The sequence below is a fragment of the Symsagittifera roscoffensis genome, chromosome 2 (genome assembly GCF_963678635.1).
Source record: "Symsagittifera roscoffensis chromosome 2, txSymRosc1.1, whole genome shotgun sequence".
Lineage (NCBI taxonomy): Eukaryota > Metazoa > Xenacoelomorpha > Acoela > Convolutidae > Symsagittifera > Symsagittifera roscoffensis.
Window position 1 is genome coordinate 52084200 of NC_087063.1, and position 13665 is coordinate 52097864.

General features: G+C 36.9%; 1 protein-coding gene across 1 annotated transcript in view; it reads right to left on the reverse strand.

The window, feature by feature from the left end:
* LOC134840083 (galactosylgalactosylxylosylprotein 3-beta-glucuronosyltransferase 3-like) overlaps positions 1 to 13665 on the reverse strand; it is a 59705-nt gene that overhangs the window by 25383 nt on the left and 20657 nt on the right. Inside the window, exons 3-5 of the mRNA XM_063855769.1 lie at positions 11185 to 11470; positions 10668 to 10790; positions 10401 to 10467 (exon numbers count right to left, since the gene is read on the reverse strand). Of these exons, the coding sequence (XP_063711839.1) occupies positions 10401 to 10467; positions 10668 to 10790; positions 11185 to 11470 (476 nt within the window). The remainder of the gene's footprint in view (positions 1 to 10400; positions 10468 to 10667; positions 10791 to 11184; positions 11471 to 13665) is intronic.

The window sequence follows — 13665 nt, forward strand, 5'->3', positions numbered from 1 at the left end:
CGTTCCTGTTGAACCCCTACGATAGAATCTCTGGTATAAGTTTGGTATAATAAAGTTCTTTCAAGACAATGCATTGAATTGATTTGCAGTGGATTTACCATCGTTCAAATTTTTGTATTGTTTGATTTTGAGAGGTTGAATAAAAATAGGGAGTAGATTTAGTTTGACCTACTATTTTTAGTTTTTTTTTTGCTGGTGGTCTAAGATTTAGCCAATTACCATAAATCTGGGATTGATTCAAATACTTTGTTTGTTAAATTTATAATGGAGAAACGTTTCAATTTCTGAGACATATTTGTGAAACCTGAGATAGTTCCAGAGATATTTGTTCTAGCAACCATAAAACATGTTTTAAAATATCAACTATAAATCATTACAGAAATGCATCAGTATCACAAAGTTATAACATCATATGCTTAGCAAAACGCATCATGTCATGGTCGTTAACTTTAAAACCTATAGGAAATTTTGATGAAATTATAACATGAGCAACAAAAACAAAATAAAGTCCGCACAAGACCGAGTTAGCTGATTGAATTGGCTTATTCATCAGTTATTATTTTCCCTCATGGAAAGAACGTCTCATATTTTTGTATACATGAGGATAGTTGTGTAGGCTTCGTCCAAGAGCATCTGCAAAAAACATTTGACCACCAGCTTGAGCAAACAGTAACCAATGAGTTCCTGGCTGATCTGAGTTTGATGCATTCACTATGATGAAAGTATTGTCGCGTTTAAATATTGTATTAACTGCTAAGTTCTCGGGAAAAATGCCGCAAAATCGATGTTTAAAATGCTTGCATGCCGCAAAATTGATGTTTAAAATGCTTGCATTGATGTTATTAAGCTCATTAATCTGCAAATTATCCATTTTTTTTCCGTTTCAATTCATTGGAGTGATTTTTAGCTTTTTTCTATCGAAACGCTCATACACTGTTGATGCACGCTCTCCCTTTAAAAATAAGTCTGCTTTTTCACCCAGCGGTGCATCAAACTTCAGTTCTACTGAAATAGTGCAATTGGTCAATTCAGGATGAAGAAAATCAAGTGAAGCCTCCTTAGTAAATTTGAGATCAAATGCCATAACATAATGATTGTGATAATTAGCTAAACTGATTCCATGACTATTGTTAAAAACAAAGTCTAGAGCTTCCAATGTGTTATAGTGTGTTCCTGCAATGGGTAAGCCGTTTCGGTAAACAATGATGTCATTCAGCTGAAACTTTTGATAATGAAACAGGTTTGTTCGGTTAGTACCCAGTTATGCTGTATTCGAACTCAATGCCAAAATTATTCGACGAACTGGCTCTTTGGGAAAAAAGTCTTCTTGTCGTCAACTTTGCACACCAGTTGTGGCCAAGAAAGTTCTTGGTAAAAATTCAAAATACTTGTATATTGCGGGTGTTTTCAACAGAGTTTTTTCTGTCGATGATAGTACAAAATCTGTTACTGTTATTTTGCGAACATATAGGTTAGCCTCAGTCATTTAGACTTGGTAATGTTTATTAGGTTGCTCGGACATAATAACAAAGTCATTAGGAGATCGTCTCACAGAAAGTCTCATTGTAACACCGCTGATTAGATGTTTGTCACATGATAAGAAATCACAAGCAATTTAACCAATTAAACGGAATTCACTTGATGCTGCGACATCTTCATCCGCCCATTAGCACCATCATTACCTGATGGATTATTTTCATGATAATAGCCTTGACAAGCAAGCCATGTTTCTTTGCATCATTACCGTGTGAAAATTTTGTCTCAATGAAACTCTTATGGGCAAATTTGGCATTAGTTGTTGAAATTTTTTCTCCATTCAGGGACATGGTGCATTCGAAAATTAAATTGAAAAGTGGAGTTTTAACCAAATATGGGGTGTCTCATTGCCCTGCCTCTGTAGCATGAGTTCGCATTACATTACCATTGTTTTAAACAATGCGTGCTACAATCTGCAAGCGAGTTCTTTGAAGATCAATAAAGCTGTTTCTATCTCTTAAAACTTCAAATTCGAACATGGGACCATCATGTGAATAAGATGGAACAATTTTTTGAGTGAACGCATTTTAAAATGTAACGTGTAGAGGAGGCTTTTCAAATAAATCTAATGAGCTGTGAGTTGCTTCAGTTGGTAATAAATTAGAAATCCTTTCGTATCTTGGTGAAAAAATTGGAGCGACTTCTCAGTGGAGTTCGTTTCTTTGGAATGAGAATTTTTGTTTTTCTCTCTGTTGTTGTTGTTTTCTTTCGTTTTCTGCTCATACGCGACTTGCTGCGTCCAGCTCCAACTTTTTTTTTATTGTGTTTTTTACTGTGTTTTTCAAGACTTGTCTCGGCGTTTTCTTCCTGGTTGCTATATCTATTATTCCGGGTGCTGTTTGAACAAGTTATTCTTTTCCAATACGTTTTGCTGCTGGTACTATAAGTTTTCAAGCTAACGGAAGTGCTACTCGTCGTCCAATACCCATAGCCAGAGCACCGAAGCCACTAACCCGCTGTCTGTAATGTCACGAGAAGTGAGGCATGGTGGCTTGATTATGATAGTACGCATCCATAACCTTAATCAGAAAACTTTTAAAAATTTAAACTCAAAACAACTTTTCCTCCTCCTTCAGCAAATGGTACAAGTCTATCAGTTTCAGTTCGTAGGTTTACCGCAACGCTCTGGATGATATTCACGAGGGGTTTTTTCTAATCTAGTTTGCTAAAAACTTTGCTTTGATTTGGTTCAATGCTGCAAGCGTAACCGTTTTTCACACGTCGATTAGTATCAATGAATCTAAGCAACGGTGCTTTGGTGTCACCCACAATCTGATAATGATTTATGTCCAAGTAATTAAACATCTTTTGGGTTCCAGCAGAGATATCAACAGGGTATTCGAAGATGAGGTTTTGTGATTTGATATGAGTGATATGGATTTGACTGGATTCTTTGTAGCCGATATGGTAGCCCGTTCCATCTCTTATACCTTTGAAACCTAAAATATTAGGAATTTGAGGACTCTCAAAGGTAATGCCTTCCCAATAATGCATCCACACTGAAAAATGTTTGGTAATGTGGTCGATGCTATAACTGATATTATCAAGATCAACCTTCCGATTGATTTCGTTGAATATTTTCCCGATTTCGTCATAATCACCCTTTATTGTTTCTGTTTTCTCTCCATCATTTGGTTTGAATTTCTTTAGATTTTGACATTTTAAAGCTCGCTTTAACTTTGTCTTTTTTGTAGTACACTAGTTTGGTGTCCGTAACATTGTTAATATGAGTGGGAAACGTTATTTCTGTCAATGCAACTCTCCATTCACCTTGTAGATCGATATTTTCGCTAAGGAGATTTTTAAAGCTCGCAAGCGAGTTGTTATTGAAAATGTTCATTGAGGCTGATGACACCAGTGTTATGGTAAATGAATCTTTTTTGCTTCTTATGTTGTCAGACATTGTTTATTTGATCCTTCCTTCCTTTTACAATAATCTGATTAGTTCAGGCTCCTAAACGTACCCTCTATTGGTTCCTTATCAGCGTCGATGAGGTTATAACTAGGTGGGTTTCTTGTTGGGATGTCAAAGATTTCAAAAACTTCGTCAGTGAATGATTGTTTGTATCCTTTTCGAAAAGGAAGGTCAATTTTCGTTGTTCTAAACAAATCACCAACGTAGAGCTTTGGTCGGCGTCCTAGTTTCTGCGATTGTTCCACTCTTAATGAAATGAGACGTAGAACGTCCTTTTGGTAACTTCATTCGGGGCTATTTTGGTAACGCGGTTTCTTCTCGAGTTAATTGTGCTGACAAAATCGTGAAGCTTATCGATGTATGAGAGGTCCATTTGTCGTCCAAGTACTTATAAATCAACCCCTTTTGTGATCGAATGTTTCTCTCCGCGAACGCGGATATTTTTTTCACTCTCTGTTGTATATGCTTCGATGCCCTTTTCCTCACATAAAGTTTTGAATGACCCCTTGATCTTTGTACCTTTATCTACCCAGACTTTTTTTTGGCTGTTTTGTTTTTATCATTTGTTTGAATGCTTTCGCAGTTGAGGTGGCATACTTTGATTTCAATGGTTGTACACGTAGTAAGCGGCACATGCAATCCACTGCAACCATAAGATATTTAATGTTTTTGTTGTAATCTGCAAATTTATCAACATACGCCAGGTCAATTGACCATATTTCGTCTATGTCTTAAACTATCGCCTTAGGGTTAGGGATTTTGTATATGCTGGCTCTGTATGTAAAAAAATGTTTCACTTTACTTCGTAACTTTTTTATTCCTCTTTTAAATTCTGTACACTGCCACACAACGCTGGACCTTTACTTTTCAATAGTTTTTCTTCAGCTGGTGTAATCTTGCCATTTTTTTGTCTTCGTCTTCTCTGTCATTGCAGAATCTGAATCGTTATGGGGCGTTTCGTACGGTTCGGAGTCTTCTTCTTCTGCTGCTCCTTCTTCTAGTTTTTTTTTGCGCTGCCCGTTCTCTTTCACTGTCTGCAACATTCGGTCTCATTTTGCGTCTTTTACTGCTTTTTGAGCTGGAACTTGTTGACGACGGTTTCTCGAGAGAAAGGATGGCTGTAGATGATGAAGGGGAATTTTTGGAACCTCTGCTTCTTTGCTTCTGTTGAACTTGTTCCGTATTCGTTGACTGAACCGCGACTTTGGCATACTTGTTCATAACCAACTGTTCATCAAATTTGAGTGACCTCAAAATCAATATAAAAGCAGGGTTGTAAAGCTTTTTAGTTTGTAATTGTATCTTATACAAAAAAAATGATTCTTTATGACCGGTTGGCACTTTTTCAACGTACATTTACTTATCTTTATTTATTTTGACTCGCTCTGACTTTTTAGTATTTTCAAGAACTTTTTTTTGCTCGCTTAAGTTTGTGTTCGTCCATGAGCTGTAATTGTAACAGTATACGTTTAGTGGATAATGTCTCACTAAGCGCAGCATTTTTTATCATCTCGTTTCCTTCATCACCATCATCATCATCTTGCGAAGTGAGAAGGAGAGCTTGTTTTTGTGGATTGTTTTCTGCTTTGGAAACGATAGGTGGTTCAGGCGTTGGGGGTCTGACTGTCGTATCAGTAGCTGATGCTGTTGTTGATGATATTGTTGTTGTTCTTGCTGATTCATTTAGTGGTCTCAAACTGTTCAAATGTGATAGTTGCGTTTTCTTGTGTTTGATGGGGTTGTCAAGCAAAATCTGTGCTGTATGTGGTTGATCTCTGATATACGTATGCTTTGGAATTAGAACAAATTTTTCTGCTGCCATTTCTATGCTGTCAAATACTTCAAGCAAAAATAAAGTATATGTCTGATTAGATAAAATCCTTGTTTGCTCAGTATAATAGCTAGTTTTTTTCAAGAATCGTTTTTGGATTGATTAAACCTTTCAGCTTTTTCAAATTTATTGAAGCTTGGGATACTGACAGGCACATTACCGTTGACTTCATTGAGCAAGCCTTAACAAACAACTGATTTTATTTGACTATTTGATCTTTTTTTTCTAATGAAGCCTCGTAGTTGAGTTGGGTTCTACTGTACCATGTAGAATAAATAGATTTTTCGCGTTCATTTGTGCTGGGTGTCACTTCTGCTTTATTTAATGGTAAAGGGAAAATTGACAGACCAGGTGGTATTATGTTTGAACAGTATCTGAGACAGTAGGATGTCGGGGATCTAAATCTGGGCACTTCAAACGATTGTCATAAGCATTTAGGTGTAATAAGCAGCCATCCGAGGTGATCAAGTTGCTGAATATCAAGAGGTGATTTGAACAAAATAATGTGAGATGAGTTTAAATCACTAGTTCGTGACCAACGGATTTGTTGGAATAAAGTATGTTGGAATAACATCTAAGCCCCTGTGTCTTCCTGCTGTTGCTAGTTTAACGAAGTATTTACCATTGCATATTTCTTTGCATGAGTCATCAATCACTAACAGAATGTTGTAAATGTTTCTCAAACCATCGAATCCATCGAACTTTACAAATTCAATATGAATTCTGCGAGAGTTTAACTCATCCATAACTACAGGTTGAATACCTTTGTAAAAAATTAACACTCTTTCAAATCTGGGATAAAATGTTCTTCGTGTCGATAGCTTGAAACTCAACTCTGTTTTTGCGGATCTTGACGGTCCTATAACTACCATTAACAGATTGTTCGACGTATCAATACTTTTATTCATATCCTTGGGTTTGGTAGCACGTACCCAACTAAACCAGACAATATTGAAAACCAAACTGACATTTATTCACAATTTATTTGCGTCCAAGAAAGTTTATAATTACAAAAAGTAACTAAAATGAAAAAAAAAACCATTTGAGACATAAAAACTACTTCTGATCTGGGGACCGTAACATTAATACAAAAATTCCAAGAATTTCGCTCAGTGTTTGTTTAATGACAAGCAAAATCGATAGTTATAGTCGCATCAGGCTCATCAATTGCTAGTTCAGACATTCGGCTGTTCAGTTTAATTTTCTCTCTACCTGGTTCTTTCTGACTCTCTATCTACAACACTAGTTTCTTAATGAGAAAGGAAAAATGTGTTTTTGTCAGAAAAAATGTTCTATCTATACTTCAGAACAATAAAAATCTCTTATCGAGTATAACTTGAAAAGTCATTAGTTATGACATTGTCCTGCCATGCTTTTCCACAACATACTTGGCTGGCCTATATTCAGTTTATGCATGAAATACAAATTGCTTTACAGAGTTCTCTCTTTCTAGTTTCTGAATTTCCTCAGGTAGGTCACTGCTTTAAAGATCCATTTGAATTCCGGGTTGACGTTTGGGCACTAAGACTAGCCTGGAAAGACATACTCCTCGTTTGTTGGCTAACAATTTGACGATTCTTGTGTCGTTGAAAATAGATGAATTGGTCAATCACAGGGAAAAAAAATTCGTAAAATATTCAATTCGTCTCCTGAAAGAGTAAATTGTTCTTTTCGCTGCACAACTTCACCTCGGCAATCGCTTTGTTCTGTTCTGGTCAAAGTTATTTTGATATCACTCTCTGGTGTCGTCCAAGCCAAGAACACTAAATTTGGAGGTAGGTACGCCTCCGCTTTTGCTAGTCTTTCGTTGTTGCTCATTTGTCAGCCACTCAAAAAAACCTTCGATTTTTTCAGGGTGCAGTGATTCCTGGAGTTGTAATTAGGTAAATGTTTATTGCAAGATGGATAATTCTTTCCTTACTTCTCGATCCAAGTACTTTGCAAGGAGTTCAGCCTTCTCTTTTCCTTTGGCGTAAAATACAGCGTTAGGATTTGTCAAAACAAAGTTTTGAAAAATCTGATTTAGGTTTATATAAAATAATTTCCGCTTTCCCAGTGAATTCTGTGCCAGTAATGTATTAACTAGTTGTACGCTTTTTGTTCAGCTTTTGATAGTGAGTTGAATGGGACTGATGGTAGAAAAATGAGAGAGTCGCAATAATCAGAAGTCGTAAGAGCTGATTCTCTAACTATAAAGGTACTTTTTTAAAGCGAAATCCTTACAAATCTATCACGACTGATCGTTCGCTCAACATTGTAATATTTGTTAGAGTTCTGGTTTGATTAGTTTGACGAGTAAACAGAAAGTAATACCGCACAAATGACCAATCAGACTGCTGTTACACTTCCTCAACAAAACCTGCAGCGTCATGTAAAATTGCTTGCAGACGTTATATTTTTAAACCTTTTAAATATTTGTCCAAAGAAGAGTTTTCTATGCCAATAAGACCTCCATATGGTTTAAGTTCAATAGCTACGTCATAATTTAAATCAATTTCACTGGAAAGAAAAACAGAGAACATGCAGCCAGAAAGTGATTTCGAAGGTCAGAATTTTCCGGATAGGTTTCTTTCACAGTCAAATAAATCTCATGAAAGATTTCCAAGTTTGTTGAGGTAACTCTACGTTTTTCCAAATTCAATTTTTTATTGTTTCAAAACAGTGAAAATAAGTAACTTGTTAGATACCATTAGCTGATAACTACAACTCGATGATTTACATTTAATTGGACCATCAGCCTTTTTTCATATATTCTTAACATTTTCGTAAACAATAACCTAAATTTTCAATAAGGGTTTTTGTTTCTTTCAATCAGAGTAGTGTCAAAGTCGAACAAGAAGTCAAATAACTTTTCAGAAGTAGCTTTCGACAAATTAATCGTTTTTACAAGTTTTTGTTTCTTCTGTCTGTGTTTTCGGGATAAACATATTTAAAATCGGGAATAAATTAGGGAAAGTTTAACAATTATCACCTTCCGAAATACGCTGTTCCAAAAGTTTTTATTTGACGAACAATTTCATGTGATTTAAAATGTTAACTTGCTTGTTTTAGATACCTTCATACCAAGAAACCGTCATCGTCCCTTTTGGCGGTCTAGTACTCCTCAATATCTCCATTGTGAAGGTACATATTATTTTTCAGGTTAGGCCCGATCCTGAGGTGTTAGTGGTAAAGGAGCTCTGGCGCCAGTGGGTCAAGGGGAAACCCATTTCCCGGCCTATTGTCCCTGGATCGCCTGGGTGGGAAATTTTCTTAGAGCAACTCAGGGACGTAGTCGCCCTCGGGGGTTGGATTGGTTTCAGGGCTGTTGATCTGCTGGGGCTAATGGAAAGCCCAGCGGTGTCCATTTATTCAGACCTCTTCTTATAAAGAAGATGTTTTTTTAGTCAAATTATGTTTTTTTTTGAATCCCCTTCTTCACCACCCCCTTTACTTATCTTATTTTGATTATGATTATTATGCATTTCGGCAACATCAGCTTTCGGGTAAGTCATTCTGATTTTGTTCAAAATGATCATTCATTTTTGCCTAAATAGAGGTGGCAGCGGCCGCACTTGACGAAATTTCCTTCCTTCGAGATTCAGCAATAAAACATGCATTTTTGAAGGAAATCGTTCACCGCAGCTAACAGTTAAGCTACGCTTCCAAAATCTTGTACTTTCCTATATACCATATAGTTTGGTTGCATTAGGTTCAATTGGTTGCATATAATAGGTATATAGCGTCATTTTACAAACCAATACCCCCAAACTTTAGAAGGGAAAACATGCACCAACCAAAATTTAATTCCATTCCCGTTTCCATAAAGAGGCTGAAAAACTACCAATTCTAACCCCCCTTAAAACTAGTGTGCCCGAAACAGTAGGAGATTTAACCCCTTTGGGGTTAAAAGTGGTCAGTGCAACGGCATATTGAAAAAAAGGGGGGTTAAAGGTGGTCATTTTCTTAGCCACTTTTACTATACTACTAAATGCATGACAATCGATTATAATCGATTTCACACAGATTTTGTACAGATTTTTTATAGATTTAAAACCGTGAAAAATCTGACTTAAAACCGTGAAGAAGCCATTTTGTAGACTATTCTGAACAGTAGGAAACCCCTTATGATTGGTTTCAGTCTTTGAACACTCATGTTTTTACTAGAAGAAAGTCTGTGTAGAAATCGATTATAATCGATTCCAATCCCATCCCATTATTCAACAAAGTTGTAACAAGACTGCCCGAATCATGGAAAAGTCCTGATTGTTCCGACTGCCTTTCAAGGTCTTTGGAGCAGTAAAAACACAAACAATTTAAATGAAAAAAATATTATATTACTTTTTTTTGTTTGAGATTTTTTTTTGTAAAAACATCCCCCGAATATTAAGTACAAAGGGATAGATTTTGCTCATATTAACAAACAATTATGGCATATAAGCTCCTTGAACCAATTTGAAACGATTTCTAAGACGGATTAAGTTTCCGCTTACGCGTTTATCAGCGCGATATATATCGCGCGTTAATTGTCCCAAGTTGGCCAAAATGGTAATCGTTAAGCCCCCATAATCTTGGTTAAAAATGATCACAGGTAAAAAGTTTTTTCAAATTTATTCAAATCATTTATTCAAGCTCAATAGCATCGAATAACATTTAAAAAATTCCGTCGACATCGTTAAACCCTCATAATTTTGGTTAAAAATGATCACAGGTAAAAAGTCTTTTCAAATTTATTCAAATCATTTATTCAAGCTCAATAGCATCGAATAACATTCAAAAAAAATTGTCAACATTTGTCTGAAGAAAAAAAAACTCACCCCGAGCACAAATATTCCGTTGTTTTCCTCACGAAAGCCGGTTCAAAAATAGATTTTTTCTTCACTTAAGCTTTTTGACCTGTTCTTTCAAAAACTTGCCTGCGGCGCAGAAAATGTAGCCAAAACAGCGTCTTTTTAGTGATTTAGCAGAGCTCGGAAAATCAATTTGGTCGACCTAAAAAAAAGGACGTCAAAATTTTCGAACATTTATCCCCCCCCCCCCCCCCCCCCCTCCTCGAGAAAAACCTAAATCCGCCCCTGCTTAAACATCACTTTTACATAAAGTTTTTCAATGAACTGTTGAGCATTTAAAAGAACAAACCTTTGAAGAACTGCATTTGACTCGCGGGAAGACCGAAAGACGCCAAATAGAAGGATTCCATGTAGCCCTGAAATTTATTTAGAAAAAATGACCTAACAATTACCAGAATTGCAAACCAAAAAACAACACATTACAATTCAGAGAAGCTGAGAAAACAGAGAAAATTTTTTCAGCCCTAGAAAGCTCTGCTGAATAGTCATATTTTCAGTCTAACTATCTTTTGATTGCAAACAACGCTCATAACTTTGATATATTTTTATTGTGTACCTTCCAGGAAATAGGAAATGTAGGGAAGTTTTTGCTGCTCATGAAGTCGACGTTGATTGCGAAACCAGCCATATCCACGGGGAACTTCCTACCTCCGTACCACGAAATCTGGAAGCCCACAATCTAAACAAGTAGTGGAAAGTTAATTTTTTAGTTTGATGATCTGTTATGATTAACTTCGTGGTTGTTTCTTAAGTTCCCCTTACTTCGTGATTAACTTTATGGAGCTTTGCAACGCTAAAATTTTGATTTTTGGAGAAACTCATAACGTCTAGGTGTTGTTAATTTGTAACTTTCTAAATGCTTTTTTGGTCATAACACAAAAAGGGTTGGGTCAAAGGGTTCAAAAATGACATTTTTGGCCAACTTTTTTGGTCATAACACAAAAAGGGTTGGGTCAAAGGGTTCAAAAATGACATTTTTGGCCAGCTTTTCTCATGTGGCGCTGATTTAAAAATATCGACCAATTTTAAATTTGCGCCTGTTCAGTGGTTTATAATTTGGTCTTTTGATTAACTTTTTCGTTTTCAACAATCGGCCCTCCGTACGATCCGTTGCTGAGAAAATCAACGTTGAACAGCGATATCTTTTTGGTCTCCTTCAACAACTCTAGAAACTGCGAATCGTAGGTATTGTCATCATCTGCGAAATACACGACTGAGTCTCTATATGGGTTCGATTGATGTGTTCCATTGTGTGCTTCGTAGAGGCCTCGAAGGATTCGGATGGCTTTGTTGCGTTGAGAGCGTCCTTTAAGGAGCAAATATCTCGAGTCGGATTTCACAGCTACATAATATTGGCCACTAAAACAGACATTAATAAATTAATGTTAAGTTTCTAAAGTTTCAAGGTGCAAACCAACTTGTGGATTGATTTGTTCATATTTATTCTATAAACATTATTCAATCTCTATTTTTCACCATGTTCCGCTCATCTTAATTCACTAACTTGCTATAACTTACTAGGGGCCCAGCTGAAAGCTGGAGAGACCTGTTTGATTATTTTAATATTGATTCTTTTAAAATTGTTTTAAAATTTAAGGTTTCTCAAGTCGATAGCGCCCTTCCTACGCAAAAAAAAAGAAAGAGAAGCTTATGCTTTCATTGGTAACGCTTTGGTAAAAAGTTTTCATGAGGGAATCGGAACGGGTAGTTTTTGAGGAAGATTTGAAAAAAGCCAAAAGTCAAAAAAGTGACTTTTCCTAAGTCTATAGCTCTTCCTAGGCAAGTTAAGGACCAGCCGCTTGTGCGGGGGAGTTTCCTACAACCTGGTCTATCGATTAAACCCTTACTTCCAAATCTGGATGGGTAGTTTTTGAGGAAATCGATAATTTCCGAAAAAATAGGCAAAAAAAATCAAAAAAGTGACTTTTCCTAAGTCTATAGCTCTTCCCCTAAGCAAATTAGGGACCAGCCGCTTGTGCATGGGGGGTTCCTACAACCTGGTCTATCGATTAAACCCTTAATCCCAAATCTGGACGGGTAGTTTTTGAGGAAATCGGAAAGATTTGAAAAAAGGCCAAAAAAGTCAAAAAAATGACTTTTCCTAAGTCTATAGCTCTTCCCCTAAGCAAATTAGGGACCAGCCGCTTGTGCATGGGAGTATCCTACAACCTGGTCTATCGATTAAACCCTTAATCCCAAATCTGGATGGGTAGTTTTTGAGGAAATCGAAAATTTCCGAAAAAAATAGGCAAAAAAAAAGTGTTTTTTTTCTAAGTCTATAGCTCTTCCCCTTAGCAAATTAGGGACCAGCCGCTTGTGCATGGGGGGTTCCTACAACCTGGTCTATCGATTAAACCCTTAATTCCAAATCTGGACGTAGTTTTTGAGGAAATCGGAAAGATTTGAAAGAAGGCAAAAAAAGTGACTTTTCCTAAGTCTATAGCTCTTCCCCTAGGCAAGTTAAGGACCAGCCGCTTGTGCGGAGGAGTTTCCTATAACCTGGTCCATCGATTAAACCCTTAATTCTAAATCTGGATGGGTAGTTTTTGAGGAAATCGATAATTTCCGAAAAAATAGGCAAAAAAATCAAAAAGTGACTTTTCCTAAGTCTATAGCTCTTCCCCTAAGCAAATTAGGGACCAGCCGCTTGTGCATGGGGGGTTCCTACAACCTGGTTTATCGATTAAACCCTTAATCTGAAATCTGGACGGGTAGTTTTTGAGGAAATCGGAAAGATTTGAAAAAAGGTCAAAAAAGTCAAAAAAGTGACTTTTCCTAAGTCTATAGCTCATCCCCTAGGCAAGTTAAGGACCAGCCGCTTGTGCGGGGGATTTTCCTACAACCTGGTCTATCGATTAAACCCTTAATTCCAAATCTGGATGGGTAGTTTTTGAGGAAATCGATAATTTCCGAAAAAATAGGCAAAAAAATCAAAAAGTGACTTTTCTTAAGTCTATAGCGCTTCCCCTAAGCAAATTAGGGACCAGACGCTTGTGCATGGGGGGTTCCTACAACCTGGTCTATCGATTAAACCCTTAATCCCAAATCTGGACGGGTAGTTTTTGAGGAAATCGGAAAGATTTGAAAAAAGGCCAAAAAAGTCAAAAAAGTGACTTTTCCTAAGTCTATAGCTCTCCCCCTAGGCAAGTTAAGGACCAGTTGCTTGTGCGGGGAGTTTCCTACCAGCTGGGCTATCGATTAAACCCTTAATTCCAAATCTGGATGGGTAGTTTTTGAGGAAATCGATAGTTTCCGAAAAAATAGGCAAAAAAATCAAAAAAGTGACTTTTCCTAAGTCTGTAGCTCTTCCCCTAAGCAAATTAGGGACCAGCCGCTTGGGCATGGGAGTTTCCTACAACCTGGTCTATCGCTTAAACCCTTAATTCCAAATCTGGACGGGTAGTTTTTGAGGAAAAGTGAAAAAAGTACCGAGTTGTGAAGCTTTTTCTAAGACCGTAGGGGGTGGGGTAGGGTAAAAATTGCCCTAAATTTCATGCAGGCAGGTAGGTGAAACGCTACTGAATCCATTGGTACCACTTTTATGAGAATCTGAC